At 33.1% G+C, this 22,870-nt stretch overlaps 1 protein-coding gene across 13 annotated transcripts in view; it reads left to right on the top strand.

Annotated features, from left to right (window-relative positions):
- Positions 1–22,870, top strand: part of MIPOL1 (mirror-image polydactyly 1) — a 258,182-nt gene that overhangs the window by 70,743 nt on the left and 164,569 nt on the right. For 12 of the 13 annotated variants that reach the window (XM_039856509.1, XM_039856511.1, XM_039856520.1 and 9 more), the window contains 2 exons: positions 5,203–5,236; positions 5,496–5,666. In XM_039856509.1, coding sequence (XP_039712443.1) covers positions 5,203–5,236; positions 5,496–5,666 — 205 coding nt within the window. The remainder of the gene's footprint in view (positions 1–5,202; positions 5,237–5,495; positions 5,667–22,870) is intronic. The other variant, XM_039856517.1, reaches the window with a different exon arrangement.

The raw sequence follows: 22,870 nt of genomic DNA, 5'->3' as shown, positions 1-22,870 counted from the left end.
GTAGAATAGTTTTGGCTATTCTAGTACCTGTGCTCTGCCATATATATTTTAGAATCAGTTTGCTTTTATCTACAAAAACAGTTGCTGGAACCAGATGTTTTTAAACATTCTTTTCAAAGTAGATACTTTTTTTTCTTTCAGTATTGCCTCCACTCTAACTTTATAACTCTTCTTAGGGGATTTTCAAGTACTGTTTCATTCAGTTTGTCAACTGCCACACCGTACTATATTTACATGTAATTTATGACCATAAATCTTGTTACCTTATTGATCACCAATTTTATTTATGAAATTTGCTTTTAAATAGATTTTATTGATTTTCAGAAATGAAATTTACTCCCAAAAGATAACATCTGTTTTTTCATACAATAACACAACTCATTGAGGTAGGTGATATTCATGTTTTATAAGTGAAAAAACTTCGAGTGGTTGACTGGTAGCTCAAAGAGTCAGAGTCAGTCAATTACACATTACAGGACTTGGTCTATCTCAGACTTACACAGGCAACTCAAACTTAGCAACTAAAATGGAATTTATAATGTATTAATTCATTCTTAAAACTGTGTTCTTCGTGGTCCCTATCCTAATCAGTGGCACAACCATCTACCTATATATCCAAACTGAAACTTTTTTATCAGAACCCTGATTAAATTAGTCTTCTTCGTTTTTTTTCATTCTGTCTTTTTAATTGATGTGTCTCAATTGAACTTATCTTTCTTTAATTTTTTTTACCCCCATTGCCCATCTACTTTAATTTGTACATGTATTTGTTACAGTTTTTATTACAATATATTAAAATTAGGATTTCTTAAGTAGAGCCCTTTTCATTTTGTTCTTCGTAGCTTTTGTTCTAAGGGAGAAATGAGAAAAGAAAAGGAAAACACTCAATCCCAAACCTTTTCTTTTAGTTAATTAATTTATTCAATAAATATTTATTGAATATATATTATGTGTCAGGTACAGTTCTATTTGCTCAGAACACAGCATTATTGTCCCAGTTTAGTTAAGAAGATAGACATTAAGTAAATAATTACATAAATACTTAAAATAATATTAACCGATGCAATCAATTATTGGTTTCTAGGAACAGTTTATAGTCAGATCTTACGATATTATAATCTAGGGGTACAGGTGGAGGGATCGGGAAGAACCATACATAAGAAGGAAGACTAACAACAACAAAGATTAATATGTTAGCATCATTTTAAATGGCACTGTGGAGGTTTCTTTCTACTCAGCTGAAGTCTGTGGGTTCTGAACTTTCAATGGTGTATTTTAAACTAAATCCTTGTTAAGATAAAACCGGTTTATAACAGCTTTAGTTGATGGAAAGGCACATTCGGAAGATTAAGTATAGGTTGACATTATAAATAGATTATTTCACATCTATTTTTGTTTTCATTCCTTGTTTTTTCTTCCTATAATCTTTAAATTCCTTCTGTCTTTTTTCTCTTTGCCACTTCTGACTTAACTTTGCATCTTTCTGTATAATGTCTATCTTGTCTTATTACTCTACCACTTCTCTGCCTTCCCTTACCCCTTGAATCTTCAGTGCTTTTGTCTTTTTTACTTTTATCCACAAATAGGAAAAAAGTAAAAAGAATTCAAGTTAAAATGACTTACATATACATACTAACATAGACAAGTTTGCGTATGTATATTCTAACTTTTGAGAACACGATACATTTTTTCAGTCTCTTTGTTGTTGGTATATTTTTTAACATATTAAAGATGGCACTATATAAAAATGAGACTTAGAGAGTAAAAACAAACAATTTATAATTTTCTGATTAGCCTATCACTAGTTCTTTTTATCATTTGAGGGCAAAGTTTAGCTTATTCCCATGGAACTGGTGAATGACTATAGGTTCAGAAAAGAAAGACATAAAAGACATGATATCGAGTGATTTAGGGATAAATCAAGAAATGTGACATTTCATACATGGGTCTTTTCACTTAGAGTGCAAGGTTGTCAGTCAGAAGTTGCATGGTATAGGAAATCAATTGAAGCTTGAGCCCATGGACATTTACTTCAGCAAAATTCTTACTAATTATCATGACTGTGTCTAGTTACACTGTTGTAGGCATAAATTAGAGTTTATAAAAGGTTGAGGTTCTTTTGTGTAATTGTAAACCTTATATTAATGATATATAATTTATAGTTTCTCAGTTATATTTTGAATAACACTATTCTTTATTAAAGCAGTGAAGTTTTATATGCTATATATGCTACTAGTAAGCCTTAAACCTAAAAAGTCATTTTATATGGAAAATTGAATATCCTATATAGCTGATTTAAAATGTCTTATGTTTTTCTAAAGATTGATTTTTTTGGTCTAATTTTTATGTTTTCTTAAGTAATGCATTTAAGTGATATGGTAGGATTGAATTTAACTTTCTGAAAACTGCTTTTTTTGATGACTAATCTTTAACTAGATATTGAATGATCCAGCTCAGGAAAACATGTCAAATATACTGAATTGGCACTTACAGAGTATTAACATCAAAGATCTGGTCTCATTTTTTAATGTTCTATATCAGTGATCAGCAAAGAAGGACCTATCGCCTGTTTTTGTAAATAAAGTTTTATTGGAACACAGCCACACTTGTTTATGTGTCTGTTACCTGTGCATGTTTTTACACTACAAAGGCAGGGTTTAGTAGCTGTGACAGTGAACATACGGCAAAGTCTAAAATACTGTCTGATCCTTTATAGAAAAAGTTTGCTGATCTCTGCTCTGTATAATCTAGTTGAGATTAAATTATGGCGTAGTTGATCTTTGATATCTGTACAAGTATTCCCTGAGACTTTTAAAGGAATACAAGTAGAGAAATACAAGTATTGGCTTTTTCTCTTTCCAAATTCATGTTTGTATCAAACTTGTTTCTGTGTAAATTTTCAAGTGTCAAGTTAATCATTTGTTTATTAGTTTATTTTTCCCTTAATGATCATTTATTACTATACTTACTTCAATTATAAATTCTAATAATAAAGCAAAATTGTGATCCAGATGCTAAGTGGTTGACTTGGATTATTAATGCCCTGCATGTCAGACTTGGCATCGTTACCAAACCTGTTTCAGATTCATTCATCAAAAGGATAAATCCCGACATTTTATGTACTTTTAAGGGCAATCACATACATTATTTATAGTCTTAATATTAAATTCATGTGCTAAAGATTTAGTATAATCTTTAATAAGAAAATTTGATTTTAATTTTTAAAACATTGTATTTGTTAGTGAGGAATTTTAATATTAGACTAAATTCAATTATCTTAACCATATCCTGTTAAAAAATGCTAATTTAAAGCATTGAAATGCTTTCCTTTTCTCTATTAAAATAAAAATTCTTCACATTGCAGTACATGAGAAAAACCTAAAAGTATTATATAGAAAACCACACACTTTTTGTTGTGTTGATTATTTGGAATACACATATTAGGTAACCTGCCTATACTGTTATTTTCTTCCTGATCATATGTAATTCTTTGAAATGGAAAAGGGAAATTTATAACCTTGAGAACTAAATTTTTTTTTTGCAAAAGTTCCCAGTAACCTACCAATCTAAATGTTTAATTTTCATGTATCTTTTCATATTTTAAATGATCAAGTTTAATAAATTAATTATGGAGTTTATAAAAATTTAAACTGAATCTTCTTTGGCAGTTGCCATAATCAACTCTTAGTTTTATTTCATCCAAAAAGAACATCAAGGTAAATATTCCTCACATATATGGCTTCCTTTAAAATCATATTAAGCCAACTGATGCTTAAATGCCACTGATGTTCTTCACATACTTTTACCTGATCATAAATAAGTGTAAGAATTTTGTTATCTTATACTTTTCTACTGTGTTTTTTAATTGAGTAAAAAAGAAGTGATTATCTTCATAGTTCTTATAGAACAAGTTTTTTTATGAAGCAAGAGATTTGAAAACGATTTATTTTGGGAGAAAAAAGATAAAATATGAGAGTGTTTTTGCCCTTGTTGAAATGTGAATCCAAGTGGACATTAGTAGTTTAAAATACATTAAGTTTATGTAATTCAAAATTACCATACCTTCCTGTTAACTTATACTACTTAAATATGTGTCGGAATAGTTTTTTGATATGTTTATTTTATTCTGTTTAAAATACAATGTTCTAAAATTTATACTTTTTCTTCATCAATGTAGCTGTTTCATTGAACTGTAAGGTTTGGAAAAATTTTGTAACAAATTTATTAAGTGTCTTCTTTCATCTTTTCCTAGTATCGTGTGTCGGGGGCGGTAGGTGTTAAATGTTAACTCATAGAAACATAGAAATAGGGCTTGAAAAACCAGGAACCTGGATATCTAAAGTTTTTAGTTCAATTTTAAAATAATTGAGGCCATTTCTAAAATTCATATCATTTAGAAATACTCATTATAGATTTTCATTTAATTTGCCCAATTTAGTGGTTGCCTAAATAATAGACGGTTTCTAAGATGGGTCATTTAAAGTTTTTTTTTTATGTTACCTCTACAGCATTTCTTCAATTCACCAACATTACCAATCATTTCAGTAAGCACTATAATTCTTATAAGACAGAATGCATTTTTGAGGGGAACCAATTTGCTTTCTTTGTCCTTAAATTGAATAATTCTGTGTATATTATGAAAAAGAGAAAATGACATTAGTCATCTAAAAATGTTCAGTTTTGGTCAGCCTTTCTATATAGTATACTTGTTTTAACAAATAAGTAGCAGCAGGAGATTTCAGGTCAAATGTAGTGATAATTATTTATCGCTGCTTTTGAGGTAACAGTTAAATTTTATAATAAAAATACTTGCCTTGTTTTATTTGTGATGATGTCCAAAAAACAGAGGAAGCACAGTTTCTGTTAAGCATTGAAAGTCCAGGAATAAATATAATGATGAGAATGAGTATGTCTATCACTGGGGAACTTTCTTCATCTAAGCACATATGAACAATTGATCCTTGTAGTCATATATAGCAGTAAACATTAATAACTTAACAGTCTGAAGTCAGTGCAGAAGATACGGAGCATTATTGAAAGATAGAGTCGAGCAGGTGGCACTTTAATATGTTCGGTGTCATGGTTGACTCTAAAGACTAGTCGAATGAAATTACTTGAGGTTCTAAAGATTTAAAAAGCGAACTCATTTTGCTGCACTAAGGAAATGCTACTGATCAGGCTTTCTGTGTCCCTTTTTTCTAGGCTAGAAAATATTAACCCTGAAGAAAATGACATGGTAAGCCATTCTCTGAGGAGATTTCTTGATGTCAGTCTTATATCTTAGAGGCTTAAGTTCAATTGAGTGGGTTTCAAGAACTAAGATGTGGGAAAAAGAAGAATTGACACACTAATAATGTACATCTTTGCTGCAATATGAAAATTCAATAACTTCACTCAGTCAATTTACAATTCACATGTGCCTATTAATTAAAACCCTATATTAAATAAAATATATTAAAACTTCATGTCTGACTAACATATAATGGTGTTGGTAGACATTACAGGACTTACTGAACAGAATAAACAATGCAGACACAGGCATAGCTATTCAGAAGAATGGAGCTATAATTGTGGATAGAATCTACAAGACCAAAGCATGTAAAAAGAGAATAACTGCAGAAGAAATGAATGCAGTGATAGAAGAACGGGATGCTGCTTTGTCTCAGGTAACTGACTATATCTGTAAAAGCATCTACTACCATTTCCCCCTCCTCTTTACCATTAAAAAATTACTTTCCCCACATATTCTTAATTTAAATGAGTTCTTAGCAGATAAGTAATACCACAATGATAGATGTATTAATCACGTTTTGTTATTCTTCAAAATGTCCTCGTTTCTTAATAAACTGTTAACCTGTCATAAAAAAAACATAGTTTTTTTATTTAAAATAATTACTCATATATGAGACATCTTGAGTCACAGTTTTGTGAGGACTGAGATTATGTCTTTTATTATTATTTTATTCCCAGTGCCTAATCCAGTGCCTTTTAGTAAGTACTGATAAATGAATCAAATTATTAGTGTATTCTTTTCTGACATCACACCTTACTGCTCTAACTGAAACCTAGTTGCCTCCCTGAGGCTACTGCTTCCGCTTCAGTCCTCTCAGGTAGTGATTGTATTTCCACCCAAAGCAGTTATACCAATGGACGTGAAGGCTTGTTCTTCATTAGTGTGTTTAGATTGTTGTTCCTTTTTTTCCTCTCTAAAGACCTTAGAAGCTTATGCATCAGATTTTACCACCCGGTACACACTCTTATGTTGCTTCCCTCATTTCTTAAGGATTTTAGGGTCCATTTCATTGTCCCTCTCTTCAGACTATGCCTTTCATGATTGATGATGATTTAAATATCTATGTAGATGATTCTTTCAACATCCCAGTGTCTCATCTTGAATTTCTCTCCTCCAGTCATCGTGTATTCTACACTTCTTCCGCTGTCACCCTATGGTCATATCCTGTTCTCGGTCATGGTCAGTCTCAATTTCAAGCATCCTACTTTCTGACCACCACTTACTATCTTTCCAGCTCACTTACTCTCAAACTCTGACTATAGCAAATTTTCAACTCCATTAGTATCTTTTCCATTGATCTTACTCCCTGTTTTCCTATCCCTCCAGCCTCTCATGTCCTCACTTCCCTGTTTATCTAGCTTAGGTTTCATGGCTCACTCTAATTATCAACAATTTGCATTTAATATGACCTTGGTTCTCTTGGCCCTCTCTTTGTCCTACTCACCTGGCAAAACCTAAGCTTTATAAATTTAACTTTCCGCCTCTCTACACTTTCACAGCTTTATATGGCAGGAGAATGTCACACAAGTTTGCCAAATGTACTTACCTTAAATTCATGGCTCCTGTCTTCAGATAGGCCCTTGGTGTTATCTGATAATCTTTTTGCTTTTTGTTAGTCCATCCTACTTCCCTTTAGAGGCCAATTTTCTCTTCTCCCTTCTTCTTAGGTACCCACCCTCCCCTAAGAAATGCTATCTCCACCGTTTCATCCACCAGCCCACCTGCATTTGCACCCGTATGCTCTGCCTTTTCCAGTTTCTGTCTTTCTTTTACTACATGCATGTGTTTAAGGACAACCTCTCTGTTTCCACAGTAGTTGACATCTTTTCTTGCCTGCGTAAGGTTATCACCTAACCAGTTGTCCCTTTTCTCTTCTACTTCATGCCGTGTTTCCTACTAGTTCATTTCTGTCACTATCTAAAATGCTTTATTATCTTCCATGGAAGCTGGGTGGAAGTTTTGGTTAAGCCTTAGTCTATTTGTGGTTTACTGCTGCATTTTTGTACTTCCCAAACTGAGAGCTGTGTATTCACTAGGGCCCTACTCCTGGCAGATCCTGTATTCTAGTGTTTGTCTCTTCAGCATTGTAAGACTGGAATACTCCATTATTCTTTTCAAAGAGTTTAGGGTTTAGCTTTTTAATTTCTCACTCTGTATAGGTCTGGGATTAACAAATGCCTTGAGGTGGCATTCTCAAATCTCGAATTTTGTCACTTCAGCTCTGTATAACTGCCAGAAGCATAGATAATTTCTCTGTCCGCCAGGAGTCCTCTGTGTAGTCAAAGCCTGATTTCTCAGCCCCTTGCCAATGCCTTGAATCTTTAAAACTCAGGCGGGAAATGACTGCACATCTTCAAATCTCCTCTCTCCAATTAACCCTTCTTAAGAATTTTAGTCGCTCATGTTATTGTCGTAGCAGCAGCCTTCCTATGTCTTTTAAACAGATGATTTTAAAATTTAATCTGGCTTTCCTTGTTTTGGGTTGGAGCATTATTCTGCCACAAATGATTCCATCCTATCTAGATGTGGAGATCTGACATTTATCTTCAGTTTAGAATGGGAAAAATTCCTTAAACTTTTAAAATGGGCAACTGTTTTTTACCACGTTGTACCCTACCAAGTGTATTCAGTCTTGGATCAACGTACTGTTGTAGAAGAGATAGCCAAAACTAATTTTATGTGCTTGGAAATAATCATAACATAAATTCAAACATTTGATTTTCTAACCATTTATTTTCTTGTTAACTAAGAATAAACACATAGAGCATAATTAAATATTGCTTGCCATTCGTTCCTTCTCCCTCTCTGTCCTTTGCCTATTGCCTCTCATAGTATAAAATATAAAGAAATCAATACTTGGTGGTATTTACCAACATGTCATTATTTAAAAATAGATATTTTCTATCACTGCAATATATTTATTAATCTCTATGTATGTATTTATTATGTTTTATGGAACAGTTCTTGTTTATTTTAATTTATATACTTGTCAAGCTTTCTGGCCCAAGTGGTATTCATTTTAATATTTATGTCATTACCAGCTTATAATTCTGAATGGAAACTTTTTGGCATGAATTTTTAAAAATAAGGTTTTTTATTTTGCAATAGTTTTAGATTTGCAGAAATGTTTCAAAGATAGCACAGTACAGAGTGCCCATGTGCCTTTTACCTAGTTTTGATTTCCCCTGAGTTTTGCCATTTCACATTACGTTTATCAAAATTAGGAAACCCACATTGGTACATTACTATTAATTTTAGACATTCTTCAGATTTTACCACTTTTTCAGTAAAGTCCTTCTGTTCTAAGATTCATCATGTCTCCCCAGTCTCCTCTGCCCTGTGACAGACAGCTTATTAGTCTTCCTTTTTTTTTACCGCCCATGCCTTTGAAGATACTGTTCAAATATTTTGTGGATTGTCTCTGACTTTGGGTTCATCTGACATTGTTCTTATGATTAGACTGAGATTTTGAGTTTTGGGAAAGAATTATGAGAAATTTCACCTTAATTTTAAAGCTGTTATTTGTATCAGATATTTTCTAATTTTACTATGTCTTCTGTGTGGTGCCCGTATAACTTTAATCCCACTCTATGTAGTTATTGGAAATCTTTAAATTCACTGAGAACTTCTTGATTTCGATACATTTATTAACTTCCTTTATTTTTTAAATCAAGTTAAAATCATTCATTTACTTGAACTGGCCTTGTTAAAATCTTATCTTTTTTCAGATGAATCCCTATACTATTATTTATTCAAATTCTTCTTGTATATATTTTTCTATTTCTTTTTTTAAGTTGAATTTATTGGGTGACATTGGTTAATAAAATTATACAGGTTTCAAGTGTACAATTCAATAATATGTTATATATATATTGCATTGTGTGTTTACCACCCAAAGTTAAATTTTCTTCCATCACCATATCCCCTTTAACTTTATCTACCTCCCCTTTCACCCCTTCCCTCTACTAACCATTAAACTGTTGTCTGTGTCTATGAGTTTCTGGTTGTCTCGTTTGTTGCTTTCAGTTTTATATCCCACATATGAGTGAAATACTTTTTCTGTCGGACTTATTTTGCTTAGCATGATAATCTCAAGATCCATCTATGTTGTTGCAAATGGCAATGTTTTATCTTTCCTTATGGCTGAGTAGTATTCCATTGTATATATGCACCACACATTTATCCAGTCATCTATCGAAGGGCACGTAGGTTGTTTCCATATCTTGGCCACTATGAATAATGCTGCTTTGAACATTAGGGGGCACATACTTTTACAGATAAATGTTTTTAAATTTGGGGGGTACATACCCAGAAGAGGGATTACTGGGTCATATGGTAATTCTATTCTTATTTTTTTGAGGAACCTCCATACTGTTTTCCATAATGGCTGTACCAATTTACATTCCCACCAGCAGTGTATGAGGGTTCCTTTTCCCCCACAACCTCTTTAACACTTGTTGTTACTTGTCTTGTTGATGATAGCCATTCTAACAGGTGTGAGGTAATATCTCATTGTGGTTTTGATTTGCATTTCTCTAATAGCTAGTGAAGTTGAGTATCTTTTCATATGTCTGTTGGCCATTTATGTGTTCTCTAGGGAGAAGTGTCTGTTCAGGTCCTCTGCCCATTTTTTAATTAGGTCGTTTTGTTGTTATTGTATTAGTGTTTTATATACTTTGGATATCAGGCCCTTATTGGAGGCATTGTTTGCAAATTCTTCTCCCATTCAGTTGGTTGCTTCTTTGTTTTGCTGATGGTTTCTTTTGCTGTGTAGGAGCTTTTTTGTTTGATATAGTTCATTCATTTAATTTTGCCTTTACTTCTCTTGCCTTTGAGGTCAAATTCATAAAATCCTGAAAGCCTTAATGTCTTTCATAAGGCGAATTAAAAGTTTTATGTTTAGCATTTGTTTGATAAAGTTCTCTTACCAACCAATCCTACATACTTTCTTTGTCATTTTTTTTTTTTGGCCCATTAATGCTCACATATTTTATTCAAATTATAGAAACATGTGTAATTAGAAGATAAAGCTAGAAACATTTTTTCCCACTAATTTTTCTGGGATTTTGAGTTTCATAGGACTGTAGAGGCTGTCCAGTTAAACCATCCACTTAATTGAGGAATCTTATCTATGATTAATTTTCAATTTATCCAAATATTCATTTCTTCTTAATGTCTAAACTTTGCACTAGTATTGGCCTCAGTATTTGACTGATAAATTATATTGCATCAGATATATTCAAACATCTGTGTGACCAATAATGTCCTAAGTCATGCAGGCTGGTCTTAGAGGCTCAGTTGGATCCAGGTCAGAAACCAAGAAACGACAGAAGAATAATAGAACTAGCCAGGATTTGGCAATTTTATTAGCTTTTAGGGCTGACCTTATGGTGAACTACAGTAATTCAAATGACCACTTGAATTAGTCTGGGATATCCAGAGAAACGGAACCAAGAGGAGATAGAGATTTCATATAAGGAATTCATTCCTGCAATCCTGGAGGCTGAGATATCCAAAATCTGCAGTTGGTAAGCAAGATACCCAAGAGAATCAGTGGTATAGTTCCAGTCTGGCTCCAAAGGCCTGAGAACCAGGAGAGCCAATGATGTAAGTTCTGTTCCAAGTTCCAAATTCAGACGCAAGAGAAGACCACTATCTCATTTCAAAGACAGAGAAGAAATTCGTTCTTATTCAGCCTTTTATTCTATTCAGGCCTCTAGTGGATTGGATGAGGCTCTCTCACATTGGGAAGGGCAATCATTACTCCTCAGTCTACTGATTCAGATGTTAATCACATCCAGAAACATCTTCACAGAAACACCCAGAAATAATTTTTAATCCAATATCAGGGCATCTGGTGGCTCAGTCAAGTTTTCACATAAAATTAACCATCACACCATTCATTCCTAAAGGTTTTAGATAAATTAGGCTAGTTTAGGCGAGTTTTGATTTCCAAGGGCATGCATAGATGGGCGGGGCCTAGCAGCAGGAGGTCTTGGGCCTCACTGATACTTGTAATTGATAGGATTACACTATAGAGATTGGCCCCTAGCTGATACCTGGTGCATAGGTGAGGGGCCCAGCCCTTGAGAGCTGAATAAATTAGGCATGGGAATGGGGATTGGAATATGGACATTAGCCAGATGGGCTAGGAGGTGTTGGTAAAATACAATAGGTTCAAAACACGAAAGCAAAGGCTTTGTCATAAAACTTGGAGTATAACAGGGATGAAGGGAGAAAGTGGTAAATTCTATATGTTTGAGATCTATTCCAGGCATAATGGATAAAATGCTATGGCTTTTGAGCTAAATTTCATTCCCACCTATTAATAAGAGTAAGACTTTATATTACCAGGCTTGATCATGATTAGGTCATGAACTGCAGTAACGTGAAAAGGAGCTTACAAGGTAAAAACTTAGAGTCAGAGCATAGGCAGGTAAGAACAGAAGCTAGCACTATTTTCTCTTTCCCAGTTAAATATCTCGTCATCTTTCAACTTCAACCTTTCCCTGGGTTTCCTTTTACTTTGTTGTCTTCTAGATGTTAGTTTCCTGTCGTTGATCTATCAAAGCTGAACTAGTGATCATAAATTTCTGTTACCTGAACACCATGCAGAGAATCTTAACTCACCACTCTTTTTGGAAATGAGTTATTCCAAATATCTAAATTCAATATCAGCTTTTTTAATTTGTTCATTTTTGTTTATTGTTTCTGTTGTTAAAATATTTCTAAAACATTTTTCTACTTTCTTTAAACAAAATATAATTAATACATCTTTAATTTTTTCTGAAAATTTAGTTACTTTGTTTTTGTCAAATGCTATAATGAAAACTAAAGATCCCGAAGTCCTTCAGGTTCAGAGTTGACAAATACAAAAAAAAAACATAGTAAGACCAGGGATAATCATCAGGGTAATTAAAGAAATTCAGCTAAATATTTCACTAGTTAGGTTTTTTCTTTATAGCCTACAAGCTATACCAAACATCAAGCTCCAGCTCCAGCAAAATGAAAAATAAATTAAAAAGACAAACATGTGAATCTAATCTAGTCATATAATGAAGAAAATTCTGGGAAGACAGCTGAGCAATGTACAGAAAATACAGTTGATCTGTTGCTTTATGACTCTCCGCCTTTAAGCATGTTTTTCTCCGTTCCTGGAACATGCTGCCTCTCTACTTGTTTCTCATTTGCCTACTGTTTTAAGGCTAATTTAAATATAATCTCTTCCATAAAGATCTTATGTGAAACAATATTGATAAATATCTGCTTTATGCCCACATTTTACCTTGTATCCTATTATTGTACTTGTCACACTGCATTATAATTAATTGATTTTATGCCTTTCTTTCTTACTAGCATAAAGATAGGAATTGCTTTTCTTTTTCGGTGTCTATCACAATCCTTAGGATAGTGTCGGCACTTAATATATTTCTGTCGAAATAGAACTATTTCAAGATACACTGAACCAAAAGAAGTTAGTGAAATACTATTCATTCATTCATTCATTCATATTTTATTGAGTACTTATTATGTGCCTTGTGTTGGGAACTCATCAGTGATCTAAATATGGAAGGTTAATACTCTGTGGAACTTACATTTTAGAATGGAAATATAGATAGTAAACAAACAAATGAATTTTCAGGTAATGATATGATGAAAATAAAAAGGTGATGGAGAGTGACTGCAATTGGTAGTAGAGTTGTCACTTTACATAGGGTGATCAAGGCAGGCCTCTTTGTCCACATGAATAGTAGAATTGGACTTGAAAGAAAAGGATCCAGCCACACAAAAGAACTATAAAAAGAGCATTCCATCATAAGAGATCAATACCCTGAGAGAAGGAATAAGCCTGCTGTGTTTAAGACACTGATATAAATATACCAAGCTTAAATGTAGTTTAAATACAAGAAATACAGTAGTAAGTATTGAAGTAGAAGAAATAGCAGCAAATAAATCTGTAAGGTATTGTAGGACATGGTAAGAAGTATAAATTTTAACTAAATGCAGAGGATATTGCAAGAGTCCAAGCAAAAGATGAAGCCAATAGTGGCTCAGAGGAGCAAGTGGAGATTTAGAGAAATAGACAGATTTGGGAAATATTTTAATAGTACAGTAAATAGGCCATGAAAACAGATTGCACTTGGGCGTAACAGAGCAGAAAGAATTAGAGCTGTCTCTTGTATCTTGGCTCAAACACCGTTTAGATATTTGCTCCATTTATCGTGATAGACGAGTTTTTGGGAGGAGATCAACACATTTTGGGAGAGAAATTACATTCTCTCTTGGATGTGGTATATTTGAGATGATTCTTAGAAATTCAAATGGAAAAATTGAGCAGGCACATGGTAACTGCAACCATCAGCATATAGATAATTAAAGCTATAGGACTAGATGAAACTAAGGAAAGATTATTGAGAAAAAAAGAGAGCCTAGGACCAAGCTCTGCTGTGCGCCAACATTTAGCAGTTAGGCAAAGTAGGTGGAGCCCACAGAGGAGACTAGAAAGGATGGCAAATGAAGCAGAAAGAAACTGAGGGGAGTTTGGTGTCAGAGAAGGCAAGAGAACATGTTTGTAACAGATGAAAGTCATTATTTCCCTTGAATGGTGTTAAGAAGTCGAGCAAGGTGAAGATGGAATACAGTCGGCCTTCTGTATACATCAGTTCCTCACCCATGGAATCAACCAACTGCAGATAGAAAACATTTGGAAAAAAGTTACATTGTTGCTGCTGTATACTATGTAGTTAGGCCTATGATGGTTGTATGTGTACTGAAGAAGTACTGACTTTTATTCTTGCAATTCCCTACAACTATTTACATAGCATTTACATTGTATTAGTTATTATAAGTAATCTAGAGAGTATACAGGAGGACAGTATGTAGGTTACATGCAGATACTATGTAAGGGGACTGAGCACCTGGATTTTGGTATCTACAAGGGTCCAGGAACCAATCTGCCAAAGATACTGAAGGATGACTGTAGTTATTTTTAGATTTGATCATGTGGAAGACATTGAAGGCCTTGACAAAAGTCCTGGCTAGGAGAGAGGCCACACTGGAGTAGTTTGAGGAGAGAATGAAAAGAGAGGATGTGAAGACAGTGAATGTATACAACTTTTCCCCCCTGTAATGGAGGTAGAGATTTGGGTATTACATGGAGAGGGGGCTTATGGTATCAGGGAATGATTTTTTCTTTTTATTTAATGAGAGATTCTAGCATGTAGTTGGTATGTTGATGGAAATGAACCAGGAAAGAAGGAAAGGCGATTTTAAGGGAGATGAAAGATAATTGAAGTAGGAAAGTCTCAGAGTAGTTAAGTAGCTTGAGAGGGGATAAGATCTAGAACATAAGTAGAAGAGTTGTCTTTTGCTAGGAACGGGAAAACTACTTTAATTGTAACAGGAATATCAAAGAACTTGGATGGATGCATATACTGGCAAGTTGATAAGTTTAAAGGGTGTGGTGTCTGTCTCTTCCAGAATGGAAATGTTAATTTAGATTTTCAGTGTGATGGGTCATTGGATGGTGCTGAAGATTTGTAAGGAGGAGATAGTTTGAAATTGTTGTCTTAGTTTGCGCGTAAATGAACATAATTAGAGTAACGGAGGATTGCCAGACAGAGCAGAATGTCCACTTGAGAATTAGGGCAGTGAATTTAAAGTGAATTGAAACCTGTCAGGAAAGTTGCATGATTTCTTCAAGCAACATTCAGATCTTGAATATAGTGTGGTGTCATTGATCTTTGGTTTTAACTAGGGATGGAGTTTTAATAGTAAAAAAAAAAAAATGGGGTAAAAGGTTAGGGAGTCATTGCAGTGATGGGCCATGGACTCTCCCTTGCATAATAAGAAAGAGGAGTGATAAGTTATGCAGAAGGAACTGAGGAGAGTGTAGTATTACAGAAGGTAGGATCCTGGGCAGTAAAGAACTGGCAAGTCCATGTAGTAGAGATCTTTGTTTGTCTTAGAGAGTTGCTGTGAGTCATAGTTAAGAGAAAAGGACACCTGAAAGGAAGATTTGGAAGGTATTGCAAGTAGTAGGGTCAGTGTATTCCAGATACTTTTCTGTGTAATTTTTATATGGGTTTATGGGAGAAAAAAACTAAATGGTGGATATTTTACCACATAGTCAACAAGAAAGATCCAAAAGTGGTAAAAGAGAGGGAAAACATCTGAAGAAAAGATATAACTACTTTAGAAATTAGAAAATATTTCTCTGTTATACCAAGTACAGAAATTAAGGTGTGAGAAGATAAATATAATGCCACATATTTCAAGATCCAGAAGTCCATTTTAGAACATTCCTAATCTGGTTATGAATTTCTCATGATATTCTCTGTGACCAAAAGTCTCTGAAAAAGCAGATTGAGATTAGAGAGCATAACATAAACTATAATAAATCCACTTGGAGAGCAAACCTAAAATCTCGGCCAATGATGTAACGTCAAAGTTAACCTTCTACATTAGCAGAGGGAAAAGGTAACCTAGTTTCTTAACCTCTCTGTTAGTGTTGCCTTCCCTGTCTATCCCTTGTAATTTGCATAGTGTGTGGCATATAATAGATATAAGATAATGATTTGTTAAGTTATTACAAGTTTGGCAAAAAACTCATACCTGAAAAGAAAATAAATCATAATATTTAGAGTTTCATTTTTCAGAAAAAGTAGGAAGCACGTTTAACATTCTTTATTATAGTGACTGTAAAATTTTTATTAATTTTTTTCCCCTGTCAATTTGTTAATTTGCTTTCCTATCATACAGTTATTTGCCTGTGCATGTTTTTTAGCAGTCCATCTTGCTAAAATATCTTGTCGATATTTGATCTAATAACTTTTCATTTTATTACTAAAAAAATTTTACAGCTTTCTAAAATTATAGATAACTGGAAAGTACAGATAAGCAAGAAGGGAAAATGTGCTCATAAACTCATTTCCTATTAATAATCATATACAGATTCTTTGTCTTTTTTTCAATGCATATAATATCACATACCACTTGGTAACCTGATTTTTCACTTGATTTTATATTTTGTCTGCTATTATTATAATTTTATAATGTGGATATATTAAGATTTGGTGAACTCATCTGCCATTTGGAAGTGGGATTTCTGGGGGGTTTTTTTGTAGTGTAAACATTTTTATAGCTAAATTTTTATGTGTTTATTATCTTAAGGATAAGTCCTAGAAGTGTTTATTGTCTTAAGGATAAGTCCTAGAAGTGGAAATACTGGATCAAAGAATATAAACACTCTTAAATAAATAAGTTTTCTTAAATTACCATCTTAGAAAAATTGTGCCATGAAAGCATCTTCATTCTAAAGATGTGACTTTTTAAGAGGGACTGAATTTTCTCAGTAGCATACTTAATAGTTGTTTCATAAACAGTTAGAAATTAGAAAATTTGGGCACACAAATTCAGATTGCAATGAGTTTGTTTTTTCAGTATATATGATTTCATATGGAAAATTTTCAGTTAACATTTTAGTTGTTTATATTTATGCTAAATTTTAACTTCAAAAACAGAAGTACATGCAACCAAATAGTAAAATTATCTGCCATGCTTACACAGATATTTCAGAAAGAATGTAAAGGTATCTGAATATATCATTCACAGCAAAGTACTTCTCTTTAGTCCAACGTGTCAAGACTATTGAAATAACACTTGCATTCTCAACATAATGTATCACGGCTTTTACCATTTCGGAAATGACTCTGGCTGTGCGCATACATTTGCGTACAGGTTTGTTTGATTAATTGCTACTTGACTCATCTACCACAATACTAAGCTCCAGGATCACAAAAGGTCAGATTCCCAAACCACTTCCTAGAGTTAATTTAAATATTAATGTGGATACCTTGAAAAGATTCAGGGGAAGGTGGTTTTTATTGTTACTAGTAGCCTGTTTCAGTATTGTAATCCCTTGAAAAAATTTCCAAATTCGTATATTAACTCATCATTAATATTATCTTGTGGTAAAAATATCATAATAATCTAATAAGTAGGTTAAAATATGTAATAAAATATTCTTTTAAGTTGTAATTTATTGGAAAACATTTTCAGGAAATAGGATTATAAATCATAAGTGTATTATAAGTGTGTTAGTTTAGTGATCATTACACATTGAGATTTTCATTGTTAACATGTTTACTTTTTATTTGTTTACAGTTTTGTTTTCAGATAAAATTTGCACACAAATAAAAGACATAAATTTTAAGTCCGCAATTTGATGAGTTTTGACAAATACCTACACCCATGTGACCACATCTTTATAAAGATACAGAACATTTCCATAACCCAAGAAAGTGTCCCTCATTTATTTCCCTTCTTTACCAATTATCTCTGCTTCATCCAAACAACTCTTCAAATGTTTTTAATCATAGCTTTATTCTGCTTATTCTAGAACTTCATGTAAGTGGAATTATGCAGGGACAGCAAAATATTCATGATATTTATCCATGTTGTTCTTTGTATCAAGTAGTTTGTTCTTTTTGTTGATAAGTAATATTCCATTATATAATATTATAATTGTTATTTATTCTCTTGGACATTTGGAGCTGTCCAGTTTTTGATTGAGACTATGAGAATTCCTGTACAAGTCTTTTTGTAGACATATATTTTCATTCTCTTGGTTAAATATCTAAGAGTGGAATTGCTGGGTCATAAGGTTGATAAGTATTGATTTTTAAAGGAAATTAACAAATTGTTGGTTGAAGTTGCTATATCATTTACGCTCTCACCAGCAATCTGTGGGAGTTCTGATCACTCCATATACTAACCAGCGATTAGTGGTGGCAGTATTTTTAATTGTAGTGATTTTAGTATGTGTGTAGTGGCATATTATTGTGGTTTTAATTTGTATTTCCCAGTGAATAAAGATCTTGAACATATTTTCATGTGCTTCTTGGCCATCATATCTTCCTTTTTGAACATCTGTTCAGTGCTTTTGCCTATCTTTTAATTGGGTGATTTAACTTTTTATTATTGATTTGTATGAGTTCTCTATATCTTCTAAAGTCTAATCAGATATATGCATTTAAGAAAATTTTCTCGCCATCTGCTTATTGCTTATTTATTTTCTTAATTCTATATGTTGATGCATAAAAGTTTTCAATTTTGCTAAAGTCTAATAAATCAATTTTTAAGTGTATCTTGTCTAAGAAATCTTTCCTTACCCCAGAATCATCCTATCAAACATACCATCCTATGTTTTCCTCTACAAGCTTTATTGTTTTAATTTTTACTTTATTATGTGATTTACTTTGAGTTAACTATTGTGTATGGTATAAAATAAAGATTGGCGTTCATTTTCTTAACAGGTTAGTATTCAGTCGTCCCCGCATTATTTATTTTAAAAGGTGGGTTTTTCCCCCCCGTTGAATGGTTTTGGTGCCATTTTTAAAAAATTAGTTGACCATGTTAGTATGTATCTGTTTATGGACATGCTGTTTTATTGTGATGATCTATTTGTCTATCATGTCAATGCTACCCTGCATTGCTTGCTATGAATTTTGATGTCAAGCAATGAAAGTCCTCCAACTTCGTTCTTTTTCTAAGGTTGTTTTACTTATTATAGTTTCTTGCATTTTCCTATAAATATTAAAATCAGATTTCAAATTTCCATAAGAAGCCTGTTGGGATACGATTGGATTTTTAGATCACCGCAGTGGAAAGGGATTGAATCTTAACGATTTTTAATTTTTCAATCTATGATATTTCTGACAATCTTCTTAGTATTAATAAATGTACCACATGGTTTAAATTGTAAGAATCTTAAAACAGTCAAATTCCATTTGCCTTCATCCTTTTGATATGCCGACATATATTTGTATATTTATTTTAATTCAAATAATAAATTGTCTTTCAGAGAAATTATGAGTAGTAAAAATATACTCTTCTATGTTTATCTATATATTCATCATTTTAGGTACTTTTTATTTCTTCATGTTAGACTGAATTTTCATTTTGTGCTATTTTCCTTAACTTGAATAACCTCTTTTCACATTTTCGTTCTTCCTTTCCTCTTTCCTCTGTCTCTTCCTCCCTCTCTTTTTCTTTTTTCTAATACACATCTGCTGTTGAGTTCAGTTCTCATTTATCTGAATATATCTTTATTTACCCTCATTTTTTAAAGATATATTCACTAGATATAGAAGAATATAATTCATAAGCTAGATATAAGGTACCCAGTGGGATCGCCTGTATTCCAGATGTATTCCTTTTACCCCTGTTGTATAGTAGCAACCTAGTTTCCCCCTCTGTGGTCAGGATCCATTACCCCAGCCAGTTGGTAACCTCCTTTCTAACGTCTTGATTCAGAGACAGAGGAACCCTAAGCAGCCAGGTGGCAGCTTCAACTTTTAGTTTAATGGAATTTTTGTTATGTCTCTAGATGGAAGTTTTTCCCTCTTTAGACCTAAGTCCAGTAGATTAGCAGAACTTCAGTTTGCCGAAATGGGAAGCAAAAATTTTGCTAGTAGATCACTAGGAGTAATAGTGAATGAAGCTATTCCCATCTCTACCCCTTGATTCCTGGACCTGTGACTACTGTCTGTGGATTAAAAAGTACCACATATCGTACTCTGATTTAGAGCATATACATTGTCATGGAAAATCTTACCCTCACCCTGGAAGGAATTGTCACCTAACTGGAACTATAACCAACTCTTCAGAAATCCATTTTACTCTTTTATCAAGCCAGCTGCATCGAGATAATGGGGAATATGGGCCCATTGCCACACTTTGTTTGCTGCTGCTTAGTGAGAACAGTGTTGTGTGCAATCCCGTTGTAGTACAGGCATTCTGTAAGTCTTCATGGTTGTTTTCACATAAGAACTGCATTCAGGGAAGGCAAATCTATATTCAGAGGAAGTGTTTATTCCAGTAAGAACAGTAAAGAGCAATTTTAGGAAGTAAAAGGATATACGGTTGTTATCCAAGAGTAGAGTTTCGGAGTTAAGGATTACAGAGAACTAAGAACAAGATACTTGTTGTGGTCATTGTTCAAAGGTAGATTTTATTAGAATAAATGAGTCAGGAAATTGTGAGGCTAGAGTGTTGTTATAGGTGACTCTTGCTTTTTCCTAGCATGTTGGCTAGAAATTTTTTTTTTTTAATGTGGGAAAGTAACCTTGGTTGGTCATGAAAGCACAGATGAAAAGCAAGTCATTCAGATCAGTGCTTCTCAAACTATCTGTAGTGAAGGACCAGTTTTGTTTTGTTTTGCTTTGTTTTTTACAAAATTTTTAAAGTTATTTCTTTTCTTTTTTCTTTTTAATTAATTTAATTTTATGATGGCATTGGTTAACGAAATCCAGTAAGTTTCAGCTGTACACTTTGACAGTAAGGCATAGATATGTTTACACTGTGTGTTCACCTCCCATAGTTAGATTTCTTTCTGTCACCACGTATTTGACTCCCTTTACCCCACCTCCTCCCTCAAGGACCAGTTTTTAAAAAATAATTTTCCAGTGTATTAGGGACCACGAGTTTTATAACATATAAGAAAAATGAATTATCAAAAAATAAAGTGAAAAAGTATATAAACATGCAAAATTCAGGCATACATTTTTTTTGTCATTGGACTCAACAGCCATAACATTGCTCTGTGAAATTTCTCTGAAGTGTTTAATTGCTTCCTCTGAATTTTAGTACTAGCTTCATCAACAGTGTCAGTTTTGGGCCAGTACTAGTCCCTGGACCACACACTCTAAATGGGTATGAGAAACTTGAAAAGTGAAAGAGTTATGGATTGCAGAATTAGTGGGTTGGAAATGACAGTTGGGAACCAGGAAAATGCAAGTCCTTAGTTCCTGCCTCCAAAGTAACAGCATGTGAAAGAAAGAGTACATCCTCCTAGAGAGGATTCAGAGGTGTCACTGGAAACGAGGTTTTTTAGTGAGCTGAGGAAATCGGATTAAGCTAAGAATATATGGAAGTATTTTAACAATGAAAACGTACAAGGAAAGTAGGTAAGAGAAACAGCTAAGCCAGAAGAAAAATGAGTTTTAGTTGACTTTAGGGGAGTTGAATATAATGTAGACTCTCTTTCACTGAGATTGCTCTTGTTAATCACTGCTAAATGGTTTGGATGATGTTCCTGACCTTGCATATGAACATCAGTAAAACAATGTCGAGAACATTTAAACAAACTTTTTTAAAGTGTAAATGACCGACTTCATTGAAAAACTGGGAAGTGTCTTGAGAACTGTCCCAAGTTTCCACAGCTTTTGTTACAGTAATCAACAAATTAGTCTATAGGTATTTACTCATTTTCTGTAGAGAATACTAGCTATCATATTTACATATTCAAAGATAATCAGAGTCTTATCTCTGAAAGAGAATGACTTGTATAATAGTCAACTTGTTAATACTTCGATTTGTCATACAGTTTTTTAGTTTTTCTCCTGTTGTAATCCTAGAAGCTGGAGTGGCTTCTGTTAGGCTTTAACAATGTTTGGGCAATACTCCTCATATAACAAGAAAATTAAGAATGAGCACTAAAGTAATTGACAACTCTATTGAGATTACAGCATTTATAATAGCAAACAAACAAAGTTTGCAAACCAAGCGGAGGCATCTGTGATTCCAGGAATAGAATAACTGAAAAAGAGCTTAATAAACTGTTAAATGGTGGCTATCATCCAATGAGTACTAATACTATTTCCTGAACTCTGCTTTGTGTTTTTTTACAATGGTCTAAGCATCTCTATCCTTTTGTGCAATAACTGCCAACTTAACATTTAGGTTATACTGTTGTTTGTTTATGGATTTTGAGAAAATCCATTGAAGTTTACTTAAGAACCAACTCATTACAATGGTATTATTTACTGAATTTTGTTTTCCTGACCATTAGCTAACTACAGAGTTCAGCATTGCAAGGTTATAACTATACAAAAAGGATCAAAATACCACATCCTAGTAGTGGCATTAGCCAGAGAAGTAAAGTCATCATCTTAGAAATAAATGCCTTTGCAGCACTGAAAGGATTATGCAAAATGAATAAGCAAGATCAGACCTCTTTCATGTGGTAATTTTATAATTATCCTTAATTATTTCAGTTATAAAATATTGTTATACATTTTTAGTTACTTTTTGGTTATTCATATCAAACTACAGAAAGGCAGCACTTTTCTGATAAATTCATATCAAAACAAAAATTCAAAACAGTTCTAGAATTTTTATTGAAATTCAAGAGGAAATGTCGTTAATGAATTATAACCTTTAATTAAACTATTAGAATTGTAATCTCAAATCTATTTAAGAGTTTAGGTGACCATCTTAAACATCTGGAAACTACTGACCAAGTATTGTTAAATTTTATATGAGCATAGTTCTAATTCAACTTTAATGTATTAAGTATGATTATGAATCTGTATAATTAATAATTATTAATATAATTAACAAGCCATAATTAGATGTGAGATATAATAGCCTTGGTGTTTAGATTGCCATTTTTTTTCTTGTTAGATCTAGAAGCTACCCTAGCAGATTGAATTCCTGAGAAACTGGGTATGGTAAAAGGGATACTTCTTCCCAGTGCAGCAAATACTACTGAAATCAAGAGATTATGTGGCTTTA

The sequence above is a fragment of the Pteropus medius genome, unplaced genomic scaffold, assembly GCF_902729225.1.
Source record: "Pteropus medius unplaced genomic scaffold, Ma_sr-lr_union100, whole genome shotgun sequence".
NCBI classification, from domain to species: Eukaryota; Metazoa; Chordata; class Mammalia; order Chiroptera; family Pteropodidae; genus Pteropus; species Pteropus medius.
The sequence above is the reverse complement of the archived record's forward strand: the minus strand, read 5'-3'. Positions and strand labels throughout refer to the sequence as shown.